General features: G+C 36.2%; 1 protein-coding gene across 1 annotated transcript; it reads right to left on the minus strand.

Moving 5' to 3' along the window:
* Positions 1-2,483: 2,483 nt before the first annotated feature.
* Positions 2,484-10,877, minus strand: kiss1rb (KISS1 receptor b). Its single transcript, XM_079813874.1, has 5 exons — positions 10,517-10,877; positions 10,314-10,438; positions 7,836-7,971; positions 6,433-6,671; positions 2,484-3,986 (listed from the first exon to the last, which is right to left on the minus strand). Exons 1-5 carry the CDS (start codon positions 10,800-10,802, stop codon positions 3,636-3,638), a joined length of 1,137 nt encoding a protein of 378 aa, XP_079670000.1. The 5' UTR covers positions 10,803-10,877; the 3' UTR covers positions 2,484-3,635.
* Between the last annotated feature and the right edge of the window lie 5,222 nt (positions 10,878-16,099).

Here is a 16,099-nt window from a genome sequence, read left to right on the forward strand (position 1 = left end):
TTGAGTATGATTAAGCTTAATGTCAACAAGATAAAGATGAGTGAACAAGCTGATTGAATGTAATAAGAATTGATAATTAAGTCATTTTGATGAAAAGGTAATTTTTTTTAAATTAATATGTTCCTCAACGATTATGTGGGCTATGATGAGTGAAAATGGGTCTGTTGGAAATAGTAAATTTAACAAAAGGGTTCTTGAGTAAAAATTTTAAGCTTATGTTTTAAGTGGAAATAATGATTGAGATGGATGATATGAATGTTTTCTTTTATTTTCTATTTTTTGAGAAAGAAATGTGTAATGTGTTATGCAGTTAATGTGGTACATGCTATATGAGACTGAATGTAATTGGACGGATTATTCTGTTGTTTATTTTTATTTATTGACTTGTTTTTTTATTTTATTTTTTCTTAGAAATGTGGGCGTTTACTCTTAAAATTAACAAAAAAATCCTAGTAAAGAAAAAAGTAATTCAGAAAGCATCTTAACCCTTAAAAGAGGTCTTAAGGTCAAATTTGTTAGGAGCACGGACGAGGACTTTTAAGAGGCTTAAGAGTTTCTTTAGCAGCGGAGAAAATGGCAGAAAGACGAAGAGGGAGAAGAAATGTGTTGCAGACAATGGATGACAGTGACTTAATAAGACGCTATAGATTAGATCGTGCAGGGATCATGTTTGTTGCATTAAATCCAACTTTCAAACCACCAATTAAATAGACATGCCAGCAATCAGTGTAATTGGAAAGAGTGGAACAATGTTTATAATTCTAAGCCAATCAAATACCTTATAGGAAATTAACAGCATGGTAAATAATAAAAGGATTTATATACACTGAAAAAAATGATTTGTTAAATTTACTAAAAAATTTTATCGTAAGTGGTCGCAATCAATTTATTTGATCTCAATTTAAACAAAAACACATGCAATTCCCATAAAACCAATTCATTTTTTAAAATTAAAATCGAAAAACTAAATTTAAATTATTTAAACGAGCACAAATTAATTATGCTTAATTTAATTGTTCAGTGTACATATATATAATGTGTGTGTGTGTGTGTGTGTGTGTGTGTGTGTGTGAGTGAGAGAGAACGGTAAAATAGGACAATATTGTACTTGTAAATTCAAAGTGAAGGCTTAGAATACACCCTATACTTAAAAGCACTCCTTTTTCCCCTTTTTGGACAACCAACCAATCACAGTCTTCAAAAGACTGTGTCATACGTAGCAACAGGGTCAGCCCCGCCTCTTCACTAAGATAAAAGTTTTTGTATTTTCCTTGCTCAGAGTTGCTCTCAGATCGGTCCCGAATAGCTCTTAAGCTAAGACTCCTACGTAAAAGTTTTTAAGCTAAATTAGGAGTTTTCTGAGAGGACTCTTAGAATCTTTATGAATACGGGCCCAGATCATTGTGATATTTTAGCTCATTTTATAAATGTTTTAGTTGATAGCATCTCGTCAGATTAAATTAGCATATAAAGGCTACAATTAAAAAGTCTTAACAAAGGTCTTCTCAGATCAATCCATGATGAAACACACTTGGCTGTTGTCGAATCAAAAATGTCAACATATTTAATGTTTTATAAAAGCCTATGCATTTGGGGTTGGTTTGTGTGGTTTGCTTTTATTGCTGGTTTAGTGTTTAGTTTACTTTTAGTGTACTTCAAATCTTAAAAGTAAAAAACCCCACCTTTTTAGATAAGAGCACTTTGTAAAAGGTGTAAAATATTTTAATAATCATATGTCGTGCTTTAAAGTACACTATTTGATGTGTTGACTAACATAGTAAAGCACATTTAAAGTTAATATATGTTAAATGTACTAAATTGCAACTTTATCATAACAAGTGTGCAATTACAAATATAAACACATGACATACAAGTTTCAATACAATAACACTGAAGTATATTTTACTTTACCACACTGTAATAATTTTGTCAGTACATTCAGCAATACACTTTAACCATATTTCTAACATAAGTTATGAAATTACAAATAAAGTAAAAAGCACTCTAATTTCAGCTATTTGCATTTAAACGAATACTTTTTCATTTAATTGCAATTAACATGCACTTAAGTGTCTGAAAACATTACATTCAGTTCACACCTAAGTATATTCTTTTAAAGTATATTCTGTAATAAGTACTCTAAAAAACTGTATGATGCCAAGGACCCCCAAATATGATGAACCTTTTATGAGGGACCCCCTTCCTAAAATCCATTTATATATTTTAATGTATGAAAAAACATTTAGGCCTGGTTTCACAGACAGGGCTTAGACAGAAGCTTAGAGCTTCTCTTACCCGCCCAGAGAGGCCTCTGGTGGGCTTGGGTGACTGCCACAAACACCCTGGTTCCCTCTCCTCCAGCTTCTCTTACCCGCCCAGCGAGGCCTCTGGTGGGCTTGGGTGACTGCCACAAACACCCTGGTTCCCTCTCCTCCAGCTTCTCTTACCCGCCCAGAGAGGCCTCTGGTGGGCTTGGGTGACTGCCACAAACACCCTGGTTCCCTCTCCTCCAGCTTCTCTTACCCGCCCAGCGAGGCCTCAGGTGGGCTTGGGTGACTGCCACAAACACCCTGGTTCCCTCTCCTCCAGCTTCTCTTACCCGCCCAGCGAGGCCTCAGGTGGGCTTGGGTGACTGCCACAAACACCCTGGTTCCCTCTCCTCCAGCTTCTCTTACCCGCCCAGAGAGGCCTCAGGTGGGCTTGGGTGACTGCCACAAACACCCTGGTTCCCTCTCCTCCAGCTTCTCTTACCCGCCCAGAGAGGCCTCAGGTGGGCTTGGGTGACTGCCACAAACACCCTGGTTCCCTCTCCTCCAGCTTCTCTTACCCGCCCAGAGAGGCCTCAGGTGGGCTTGGGTGACTGCCACAAACACCCTGGTTCCCTCTCCTCCAGCTTCTCTTACCCGCCCAGAGAGGCCTCTGGTGGGCTTGGGTGACTGCCACAAACACCCTGGTTCCCTCTCCTCCAGCTTCTCTTACCCGCCCAGAGAGGCCTCTGGTGGGCTTGGGTGACTGCCACAAACACCCTGGTTCCCTCTCCTCCAGAGCTTAGTTCAAGTATAGCTTTTATAAAGATTATATAAATATAAAAACATTACTGCTGTGCATCTTGAGACAAAACAATGGCACTGACATATTTTTTTTCAGTTAAAACAACTCAACTCAACAACTCTTAAATCTATTATATAATGTTGGATGCATAAACCTCAAGAAGAACATTTTCAATTAAAAATTATTTGTATAAGCAACTTTCACCAAAAATTTTATGTAAGGAGCATACGTACTTTGTTAAGAATACCGCCTTACAACCCCAGTGAGTGAGACAAAGTGAGAACAACTCACTAGAAAGATAAAAAGCAAACATATACAATTCTGGAATGTGTGTATACGGCAAGAAAGGAGACAGAAAGTACAACAGTTCGAATGTTTGTTAGACTTTATCCATTTTTGCTTCATCCTTTTACTCTCTGAAATTTAGAACCTTCTGGGGATCCCAGTTTGAAAACCCCTGAATCACATAATTTTGGCCTTTTTACCTTTCAGTCCCATAAGATTGGTCAGAGGGCATCTTCATCAAGTGCTATTGATTTTGTCCTTAAAGGGTATAATCATGCTGTCCAAAACATCCTTTGAGGTCAGGATGAAAGAAAGTTCATCTCCCTGTTATATGTGGGGAGCGGCTCGGTGGTTCTTGCTTTCCTTTTGAAGATCAGAGGGAACACACTTCTGAAGGCCTTTCTAAAGTTGGCTCCCATGAAGGCATAGATCACGGGATTTATGGAGGAATTGGAATAGGACATGCAATGAGCCCAGATCTTTAGCTTGTAGAGTGTATAACTGTGACTGACATCTTCAGAACAGAATGCTTGTAGGAGAATCAGGATCTGAATTGGACCCCAGCAGACTATAAACAGCAGCACCATTACAACCACCATTCTGGACACTCTTGTTCGCACAGCTTCGACCCGTTCTGCTGGTGTCTGCAGCTGGAAAACAAAGAGCACCCGCAGACAAATTAGGCTTCATTTTGGCTTATATATAACATTTTCTTCTATACCGAAAACCTAATCAGTTGACTGCATTCAATTGATGGAGTAAACCTGTTCCCCCAATTTAACTGACTAATGGGTTAGGTTAAGTTCACTTTACCTGGTGTTCATATAGTGTACTTAGAGAATTAAGTTCACTTAACTTGGTGCTCATGTAGACTCTACATAAGTTCACTTAATTTGCTGTTCATTACAGGATTAAGTTAATTTAACTTGGTGCTCTTTTAGAATACATAAATTGCTAAGTTCACTTTATTTGGTGTCCACATAGTGTACTTACAGAATTAGGTTCACTTGGTGCTCATGTAGACTCTACTTAAATTGATAAGTCGACTTAACTTGATGTTCATATACCCCCAGTTTCACAGACAAGGCTTAAGATAGTCCTAGACTAAAATGCATGTTTGAGCTGTTTTAACTGAAAGTCTAAGGCACGTTTATAAATGTTACTTAAATGTCCTAATTGAACAAAGGCTTAATCTAATCCTTGTCTGTGAAACTGGGCCATAGTGTACTTACAGAATTAAGTTCACTTAACTTGGTGCTCACGTAGACTACATAAATTGCTAAATTCACTTAATTTGGTGTTCATATAGTGTACTTACAGAATTAAGTTCACTTTACTTGGTGTTCACATAGTGTACTTACAGAATTAGGTTCACTTAGCTTGGTACTCGTGTAGACTACTTAAATTGCAAAGTTTACATAAATTGGTGTTCATATAGTGTAATTCAATTAATATGTCAGTGCCTTAAAACTGTTCTTAAATTGCCAAGTTCACTTAACTTAGTGTTCATATATAGTGTACTAAAATTGCTAAGTTCACTTAACTTGGTGTTCATATAGTGTACTTAAAGAATTAGGTGCACTTAGCTTGGTATTCATGTAGACTACTTAAATTGTGAAATGTACTTAAATTGGTGTTCATATAGTGTACTAAAATTGCTATGTTCACTAAACTTGGTTTTCATATAGTACTTAAAGAATTAAGATCACTTAACTGTGTGTTTATGTAGATTCTACTTAAGTTCACTTAACTTGGTGTTCATATAATGTACTTAAAGAATAAAGTTCACTGAACTTATATAGTGTACCTAAATTGCTGAGTTCACCTAACTTGTTCATATAGTGTACTTAAAAAATTAAGATCACTTAACTTATATAGTGTACTTAAATTGCTAAGTTTACTTAACTTGGTGTTCATATAGTGTACTTAAAGAATTGGGTGCACTTAGCTTGGTATTCATGTAGACTACTTAAATTGTGAAATGTACTAAAATTGCTATGTTCACCAAACTTCGTTTTCATATAGTACTTAAAGAATTAAGATCACTTAACTGTGTGTTTATGTAGATTCTACTTAAGTTCACTTAACTTGGTGTTCATATAATGTACTTAAAGAATTAAGTTCACTGAACTTATATAGTGTACCTAAATTGCTGAGTTCACCTAACTTGTTCATATACCCCCGGTTTCACAGACAATAATTAAGCTAGTCCTAGACTAAAATGCATGTTTGAGCTGTTTTAACTGAAAGAATCTTGCACTGACAAATCTTAAAATATGTCAGTGGCATTGTTTTGTCTTAAGATGCACACCAGTAATGTTTTTTTCTTGGGAACGTTTATAAAAGTTACTTAAATGTCTTAATTGAACTAAGGACTAATCCTGGCTTAGTCTAAGCCCTGTCTGTGAAACCGGGCCATAGTGTACTTAAAAAAATAAGTTCACTTAACTTATATAGTGTACTTAAATTGCTAAGTTCACTTAACTTGGTGTTCATATAGTGTACTTAAAGAATTAGGTTCACTTAGCTTGGTACTCATGTAGACTACCTAAATTGTGAAATGTACTTAAATTGGTGTTCATATAGTGTACTAAAATTGCTAGGTTCACTAAACTTGGTTTTCATATAGTACTTAAAGAATTAAGAACACTTAACTATGTGTTTATGTAGATTCTACTTAAGTTCACTAAACTTGGTGTTCATATAATGTACTTAAAGAATTAAGTTCACTTAACTTATATAGTGTACTTAAATTGCTAAGTTTACCTAACTTGTTGTTCATTTACTGTACTTAAAGAATTAAGTTCACTTAACTTATATAGTGAACTAAAATTGCTAGGTTCACTAAACTTGGTTTTCATATAGTACTTAAAGAATTAAGATCACTTAACTGTGTGTTTATGTAGATTCTACTTAAGTTCACTTAACTTGGTGTTCATATAATGTACTTAAAGAATTAAGTTCACTTAACTTATATAGTGTACTTAAATTGCTAAGTTCACCTAACTTGTTGTTCATATACTGTACTTAAAGAATTAAGTTCACTTAACTTGGTGTCAATGTCAAGTGTACTTAAATTGCCAAAAACACCTGTACCTGGTTACAGCCATGAACAGGTCCCACCGTGGCTTGGCCCATGCGTTTGAGCATGAAAGTATAACACATGCAGATGGTGATCAGAGGCAGCAGGTAAACAGCCAAGAAGGAGTAAAGGATGTAAGCCCTCTTATGAATGAGAGAGGGAAAGGCCTCTGTGCAGTACGTCTGTGGACCAAACCAGAACGAAGACTCTGTGTGCTGATACAACGCGATCGGCACTGAAAGCAGCAGAGAATCTGAATGAAAACATATAAATATAATCATTTATTTTACCACAGCCAATAAAAAGTATGAAAATAAAAGCCCTTCAAACCAAAATAACCCAAACGGGTACAGTACAAAATCATAAACTCCAAGAAATTACAATAATGGACTATTCCTGCTAGTCACTTTAGCATAGACTCTTAAAAATAAAGGTTCTTAACAGGAATCGATGGAACCTTTAGATTACTAAAATGTTCTTCACACTAAGAAAAAAATGGTTCTTTCATGAAATGATCACCAGTGTTGGGGAAAGTTACTTTGAAAAGTAATGCATTACAATATTGCGTTACTCCCTTAAAAAGTAACTAATTGAGTTACTTAGTTACTTTTTAAGAAAAGTAATGTTACGTTACTTTTGCATTACTTTTACGTTACTTTTTCTCACCTGAGCTGGGCTTGTTTTTTTTTGTGTTTTTTTTAATAGCATAAAAAATTCCTTTTGTTGTGCAAATGCAAAGACCTCTTCATACCAAGATTGAAATAATAAGCCTCAGGCTGAGGTAAAAATGTGCTGCCATTCTGGATAATGGAAGAATAGGATGCAGGAGAAAAAAGTCCAATAAAAACAAAAAATCTAGTAATATTTGCTCATGGTTTAACTGAATCATCGAAGGTCAGCAGCACGACATTAGTCAATAATGGTAGATTAAATGCATACAAATATTAGTTTTATTTAACATGTATATATTCGAGGTTTGCATAGTACTCTGATTTTGCATTTGACTGATTTTATTAATTTTGAGGAGAACTGAATCTTTATTGCGCAAGTGAGATGAATAAATGCTCACATGCTCGCGTACTACAATAACGCATTCACACACACGCCTCTGCACTTACTCTCGATTTCTCTCAACATGGGGGCAGGAGAGCTGTCAGTCAAATAAATGTGAAAAAGTAACTCAGATATTTTGTAGTAAATTTGAAAAGTAATGCGTTACTTTACTAGTTACTTGAAAAAGTAATCTGATTACGTAACTCAAGTTACTTGTAATGCAACACTGATGATCACTGAACCAAAAACGGCACCTCTGTGAAAACCTCCTTTATTTTTAAGAGTGTGTAACTACAATAAGATGAGATGTCAAAAGAAATTATAATTGGAATTGTACTTAAACTGATTGGAATGATTTCCATACATATCCAAATAGTGGTGCATACAGTCAGAGCCATCTGTGGTGTGCGGTGATGGAGAGACTGGAGTGGGTAGACGGTCACATAAAATCGATCGACACTCATTGCAGATAAAGTGATGCATGTCGCCTGTGCAGTTACCTGTGAGTTCATTCAAAGACACTGCTTAGAGGACTAAACTAGATTCCACATCCAGCATACTGTAGGTATAGACAACACGTGGCCATTCATCTCATTCAGTTATAAATGCCTTTTTTTAAAACTAAGTTCCATTTCAACTTAAAGGAACACTCCACTTTTCCGAAAAATTGGCTCATTTTCCATCTGCCCTAGAGTTAAACAGTTGAGTTTTACCGTTTTCGAATCCACTTAGCCGATCTCTGGATCTAGCGGTAGCACTTTTAGCATAGCTTAGCATAGATCATTGAATCTGATTAGACCGTTAGCATCTCACTCAAAAATTACCAAAGACTTTCTATATTTACACAGCGTTTGAATATAGTCCCCAGCTAGAACGCTCCCTGTGCAAGCAGGTTGTCACGTTGCTTATGTTGACGGAAGTTAGCCTATTTTCAGCCGCTGTGTAATATCATTGCGCCGCTGCACTCATGGGACGGCAGCAAAGTTCCTTGATTATAAGTATAGTTCCTAGCCATATCGGCCTAAAAATCACAACTTTTCATTTTCCGTCAGTCTTAGTAAACTATGTAACTACAGAAGAGTCAAGATTTAAATAGGAAAAATATCGAAACTCTGTGGTCATTTTTGAGCGAGATGCTAACGGTCTAATCAGATTCAATGATCTATGCTAAGCTATGCTACAAGTGCTACCGCCAGATCTAGAGATCAGCTGAATGGATTTCGAAAATGGTAAAACTCAACTTTTTAACTCTAGGGGAGTTGGAAAATTTGTCTATTGTCAAAAAAAGTGGAGTGTTCCTTTAAAGGGATAGTTCAACCAAAATGTTTTAATTCTATCATTAATTACTTAAAGTTACACTGTGTAACTTTTTTAGTTTATTCTTAGCTAAAAACACTTAGTTCTTTCAAAAAAATATGTGCTCATTAATGTATATTTACTTCTTTCAAGTAATAAAGTATTCTCGTAAGTTTATAATATGCCATTGAAAATACATACGGGTGAGGGGTTTGAATGCCGGTCGCCATGTTTTGCCCCTCCATCTTGCCAAAGAGGGACAGGCCCGTAAATTCAAGCTTCACCTTTCGCGTTTTAACACTCGATGGCACCGTGTCGAATGTGGACGAGGTCGAACTGGAAGCCATATTAATCTTGGACTAAATCGGCCACCGTAGGAGTTAAAACGAAATCGGAATTGAGAGGAACAGAAACTAATATTCACTGGATGGTCATATACCTTTTCACCACTAGATGGGGGAAAATATCACAGTGTAGTTTTAAGACTTGTGTCCATTGAGAACACAAATGAAGATATTTTTGATGAAATCTGAGAACTCTGACCCTACGCAATTACCAAGGTAATACGTGATGTGTAAGACGAGAATGAACCTCATTGGTTCTCGCAGAAGCTCAAACGTGATGCGTAACACGAGAATGAACCTCATTGGTTCTCACTGAAGCTCAAACGTGATGCGTAACACGAGAATGAACCTCATTGGTTCTCGCAGAAGCTCAAACGTGATGCGTAACACGAGAATGAACCTCATTGGTTCTCTCTGAAGCTCAAGCGTGATGCGTAACACGAGAATGAACCTCATTGGTTCTCTCTGAAGCTCAAGCGTGATGCGTAACACGAGAATGAACCTCATTGGTTCTCTCTGAAGCTCAAGCGTGATGCGTAACACGAGAATGAACCTCATTGGTTCTCTCTGAAGCTCAAGCATGATGCGTAACACGAGAATGAACCTCATTGGTTCTCTCTGAAGCTCAAGCGTGATGCGTAACACGAGAATGAACCTCATTGGTTCTCTCTGAAGCTCAAACGTGATGTGTAACACGAGAATAAACCTCATTGGTTCTCTCTGAAGCTCAAGCGTGATGCGTAACACGAGAATGAACCTCATTGGTTCTCTCTGAAGCTCAAGCGTGATGCGTAACACGAGAATGAACCTCATTGGTTCTCTCTGAAGCTCAAGCGTGATGCGTAACACGAGAATGAACCTCATTGGTTCTCTCTGAAGCTCAAGCGTGATGTGTAACACGAGAATGAACCTCATTGGTTCTCTCTGAAGCTCAAGCGTGATGCGTAGCACGAGAATGAACCTCATTGATGAACGAAACTCTTATGGGTTTGGAATGACATGAGGGTGAGAATAATTAATGACAGAATTAATTACATTTTTGGATGAACTATCCCTTTAAGTCTGGATTTCAGGACTGTTTCCCAGATTTCTGCCCAAATAAGATGTTGTTGTAATGATTCATCTCATTGGTCTTTATTTACAATATGTCATTTTTCCACTCTCCTACATAGAAAAATGAAACATGCTAAAAATGCTCTCACCTGTTGCAGATAATTGACCAGCCGACACATAAAGTCCCCAAATATCCAGCTAGGAAGAGTGTATAAAGTGGCAGTGAAAGGAACACAACAAACCAGGAAAAGTATATCTGTGGTGGCAAGATTAACTGAAGAGAAAAAGATCGTTCAGTAAAACAATGTGATCAGCACTTTACATGATATTCTGACAAACAAATCCTTCATACTTATGTAGAGGTTTGTAACCGTTTTCATCTGCTGGTTTTTGACGACGACGTAGATGACCAACACGTTCCCCACCAAGCCTACACACATAATAAGGGTGAAAAACACTGGGACCAGCCAGGCGTCCGTCAGCGGCACTGGGCTCTGAGATCTCGAGGGATCGGATTGATTGCAATCATAAATCTCTGCTTCATTATTGCACAAGATGAGTTCTGCAACCTCATTGGTCCTGTTACTTTCTGCCATTAGATATAGATGCGTCACCATGCTACTAATAACCTGAAACATAAAAACACATTAGGGTTCATTTTCTGAACAAATGTGTTCATCTTCATTATGCTATGTGCATATAATGTAAAAACATATCACAATTACACAGATTACCTCACAGGTTTTTGTTTTGTTTACATGAACATGAACTGAATTAGTGCTCATATAGTGTACTTAAGGACTTAAGTTCACTTAACATGATGTTCATATGGTGCACTTAAATTGCCAAGTTAAATTAACTTGGTGTTCATATAGTGCACTTAAAGATTTAAGTTCACATAATATGATGTTCATATAGTGTACTTAAATTGCCAAGTTCACTTAACTTGGTGTCCATATAGTGTCCTTGAATTGCCAAGTTCACTTAACTTGGTGTGCATAGTGTACTTAAATTGCCAATTCACTTAGTTTGGTGTCCATATAGTGTCCTTAAATTGCCAAGTTCACTTAACTTGGTGTCCATATAGTGTCCTTGAATTGCCAAGTTCACTTAACTTGGTGTGCATATAGTGTACTTAAATCGCCAAGTTCACTTAACTTGGTGTGCATATAGGGTACTTAAATTGCCACGTTCATTTAGTTTGGTGTGCATATAGTGTACTTAAATTGCAAGTTCACTTAACTTGGTGTCCATATAGTGTACTTAAATTGCCAATTCACTTAGTTTGGTGTCCATATAGTGTACTTAAATTGCCAAGTTCACTTAACTTGGTGTGCATATAGTGTACTTAAATTGCCAAGTTCAATTAACTTGGTGTCCATGTAGTGTACTTAAATTGCCAAGTTCACTTAACTTGGTGTCCATATAGTGTACTTAAATTGCCAATTCACTTAGTTTGGTGTGCATATAGTGTACTTAAATTGCCAGGGTCACTTAACTTGTTGTGCATATAGTGTACTTAAATTGCCACGTTCACTTAACTTGGTGTGCATATAGTGTACTTAAATTGCCACGTTCATTTAGTTTGGTGTGCATAGTGTACTTAAATTGCCAAGTTCACTTAACTTGGTGTGCATATAGTGTACTTAAATTGCCAAGTTCACTTAACTTGGTGTGCATATAGTGTACTTAAATTGCCACGTTCATTTAGTTTGGTGTGCATATAGTGTACTTAAATTGCCAAGTTCACTTAACTTGGTGTCCATATAGTGTACTTAAACTGCCAAGTTCACTTAACTTAGTATGCATATAGGCCCGGTTTCACAGACAGGGCTTAGACTAAGCCAGGATTAGGCCTTAGTTCAATTAGGACATTTAAGTAACTTTTATAAACATGCCCAAGAAAAAAACATTACTGGTGTGCATCTTGAGACAAAACAATGCCACTGACATATTTTAAGATTTGTCAGTGCAAGATTCTTTCAGTTAAAACAGCTCAAACATGCATTTTAGTCTAGGACTAGCTTAAGCATTGTCTGTGAAACCGGGGGATAGTGTACTTAAATTGCCAAGTTCACTTAACTTGGTGTGCATATAGTGTACTTAAATTGCCACGTTCACTTAACTTGGTGTCCATATAGTGTACTTAAATTGCCAATTCACTTAGTTTGGTGTCCATATAGTGTACTTAAATTGCCACGTTCACTTAACTTGGTGTGCATATAGTGTACTTAAATTGCCAATTCACTTAGTTTGGTGTCCATATAGTGTACTTAAATTGCCACGTTCACTTAACTTGGTGTGCATATAGTGTACTTAAATTGCCAAGTTCAATTAACTTGGTGTGCATATAGTGTACTTAAATTGCCAGGGTCACTTAACTTGTTGTGCATATAGTGTACTTAAATTGCCACGTTCACTTAACTTGGTGTGCATAAAGTGTACTTAAATTTGCCAAGTTCACTTAACTTGGTGTGCATATAGTGTACTTAAATTGCCAAGTTCACTTAACTTGGTGTCCATATAGTGTACTTAAATTGCCACGTTCATTTAGTTTGGTGTGCATAGAGTACTTAAATTGCCAAGTTCACTTAACTTGGTGCCCATAGAGTGTACTTAAATTGCCAAGTTCACTTAACTTGGTATGCATATAGTGTACTTAAATTGCCAAGTTCACTTAACTTGGTGTGCATATAGTGTACTTAAATTGCCAGGGTCACTTAACTTGGTGTCCATATAGTGTACTTAAATTGCCAAGTTCACTTAACTTGGTGTGCATATAGTGTACTTAAATTGCCAAGTTCACTTAACTTGGTGTGCATATAGTGTACTTAAATTGCCACGTTCATTTAGTTTGGTGTGCATAGTGTACTTAAATTGCCAAGTTCACTTAACTTGGTGCCCATAGAGTGTACTTAAATTGCCAAGTTCACTTAACTTGGTATGCATATAGTGTACTTAAATTGCCAAGTTCACTTAACTTGGTGTGCATATAGTGTACTTAAATTGCCAGGGTCACTTAATTTGGTGTGCATATAGTGTAATTAAATTGCCAATTCACTTAACTTGGTGTGCATTTAGTGTACTTAAATTGCCAAGTTCACTTAACTTGGTGTGCATATAGTGTACTTAAATTGCAAGTTCACTTAACTCAGTTAGACTATATGGTAAGGTGTCCTTATTACTGTCTAGTAGCTATAATTAAGTTTTAGTAAACAATGTGCACTTACAATAGGATTAGTTGCTTGCAATTATGCATCATTTACAGTTATCACTAGAGTAATTACATGTAACAAACTTGGGACACTTTAAAATAAAGTGTTACCCCTAAATTAAACCCTAACCCTATAGTTAGTTAGTACATGTAATATCTGTGTTATTACACTGTAACAACATCACCTTAAAATAAAGTGTAACTGTCATTTTTGCACATTAAACAGTCAAATTACTAAACAGACCTAGATACATCATACAGAAAAGTCTATTTCTTAAACAGTGCTCTTTTTACAGTATTTCCCAAAAAACAATATATATATATTAGCGTGCAATATTGGCTTACCTGTTTTAAAAACCTTTGCTCTTATTAGAGTTTCTTTGTAAAACATCCTCCAGGAGCTTATTTTGTGAAGCTAAACCCTTTGTGAAGCTGGTTCAGTGAAGGTCACTCGAGCACTGGCAGGGGAGGAGGAGCGAAAGGGCAAGGGCTGTCCAACACTGCAAAAGGGCTTTGAGATTCTCTTGCATTAATTTAACCCTCAACCCAGCCTCGCATTTACAGCCCTTAATCCCTTCTTCGTGGACACATTTGGGCATGAAGGTCACAAGTGAGATTCCAATTTTTGTTTTTTATAAATGTTATATCACCATCTTTGATCAAATTAATTCTATCAATTTATAGGTATTAATGTATTTATTTACCTCTAAAAGTACCATATTTGTATGTAAAATATGCTTATTTTTATGTTCTATTTCTTTAACTTCAGTAAAAAAAACAATTTCAGCAAGTCCAGAGAGCCAAAACCTAAAAATGTGGTGACTTTGGTGACCTTTGATAGTATTAATTTCTTTTTAAAGCTACAATATCAATAGCCACTAGATGGCAATAGAACTCAATGACTGCAAATGGGCTGAACTCTGTAAACCAATGTTTTAACACATTTTTTTTTTAATTGCGCAGTTATTGGCTCATTTAATTTCTTTGTTTGTGTATGTGTGAGTGACTTTTTATTTGACAAAAATAAAAAACTAACTCACTCGGTTATAGGCTCATTCAATGCAATGCTTTTGTGGATGTGTGTGTGTGTGTGTGCCTTCATTTGTGTGTATGTATGATCTGCATTGTGTTGGATTTATTGATTTCTATTGGACAATTAAAAAAAATATGCTCAGGATTACAGTTTTTTCCATTTATTCCCATGGGTGCCAATTTTTGTCCACGAAGGCGGGATTAAGGACTTGTTTTTTTCCCCAAGCACTTAACATTGTAGAATCGAGTAAATTTTTTTGGTGTGTGTGTTCAGGTGGCAAATTTAGGAAAAGTAGCCAAGTCTTGTACCGCTCAGATTAAAGAAAGTATTTAAAAAAAATACTCTCAATTGTCCAGAATATGGCTAGGTTTAAAAAAAAAAAAAAAAAAAGTCCAACTTTGTTGTCATGCTACCAGTCCAGCAACACACACACTTAATCCGATTTGAGCTTATTGTGTGTTATGCAGCAATCACAGGAAAAGTATATTTCTATAAGTGATGTGACTAGTTAAATTTTTCATGCATATATATCCAAAATTAAAGATGCAATAGCTGGCTCAAGAATGAAGGTCGACGTCAGACGCTTCATAGGCTAGCTCTGATCATGGATTTAGTTTCAATTCAATTCAAAATTGTATTAAACAGCTCATAAGCATTCATCATCACTAGGAAGAGAACCTGTTAAAAATGAAAGTATCATTTCTCCTTATGTGTTCTTTAAAACTGAGTCAAGAACCCTCATGTTCTATCCAGACCTCAGATCATCGTCCGAAATCTCATACTCTCTCGAGTCGGTACTTATAGAATAAGTAAATACATCACGACCACTAAAAAAGTATGTTCTATATGGTATGAACTAGGGATGCAACAATACAGTTAGTCCACGGTTCAATACATACCTCGGTTTTTAACCACAGTTTTCGGTTCGGTTCTGATGGCTTGTCACATCAGTTTTTTTCTATTCTATTTTAAGCGACAGGAACAGCAAGAGGTTAAGGAGAAAAAAGACTTTTTTTTTTCTTTGTTTTCCTTAAAAGAATTGAAAACCCTTACTTAAACTTAAAACTTTACTTTAAAAAAACCCTTGTACACATTCCTAGTGTATTGTATAATATAAAATAAATATATATAAAGATTTACACTGGCAGCTCAGAGCAGTACAGCAGCATTTAAGTATGAAATTGAATGAATAAATGTAAAAATAAAACACTACATAGACTTCACTATATAATATACACTGATTCTTATTAAAGCTACTGTATTAGTTTTTCAGTCAAGAGCAGTGAGGGATTTTCTTTGTCTTTTGTTGTTGTATTAACATTAAAGAGATAGTTCACTCAAAAATGAAAATTCTGTCATCAAGAAATGAATACAGGTTTGGAACAATATTAGAGTGAGTAAATGACAATTTTATAGGTGAACTGTCCCTTTAAGGACAGCGTGTTCAGGCTGCGCTGCTGTCAATGTAAGACCTGCACGCATCTAATATACAGACACACACCGATTTAACTTTCACTTTAGACATAACCGACTGTGTTTATGTTAACCTTGTGTGTATTTGACAGTATTAGTGCAGTAAGACGAATACTTAGTTCAGTAATCACGTGTTTGACAGGCGTTTAGTGCGCACGCTCGGAAAAGCGCATGTTTAACCGGCAAGACTGTAAAACTTATGCAAATAATGAACT

The sequence above is a fragment of the Gobio gobio genome (genome assembly GCF_949357685.1).
Source record: "Gobio gobio genome assembly, chromosome: 4".
In the NCBI taxonomy this organism is placed as follows: domain Eukaryota; kingdom Metazoa; phylum Chordata; class Actinopteri; order Cypriniformes; family Gobionidae; genus Gobio; species Gobio gobio.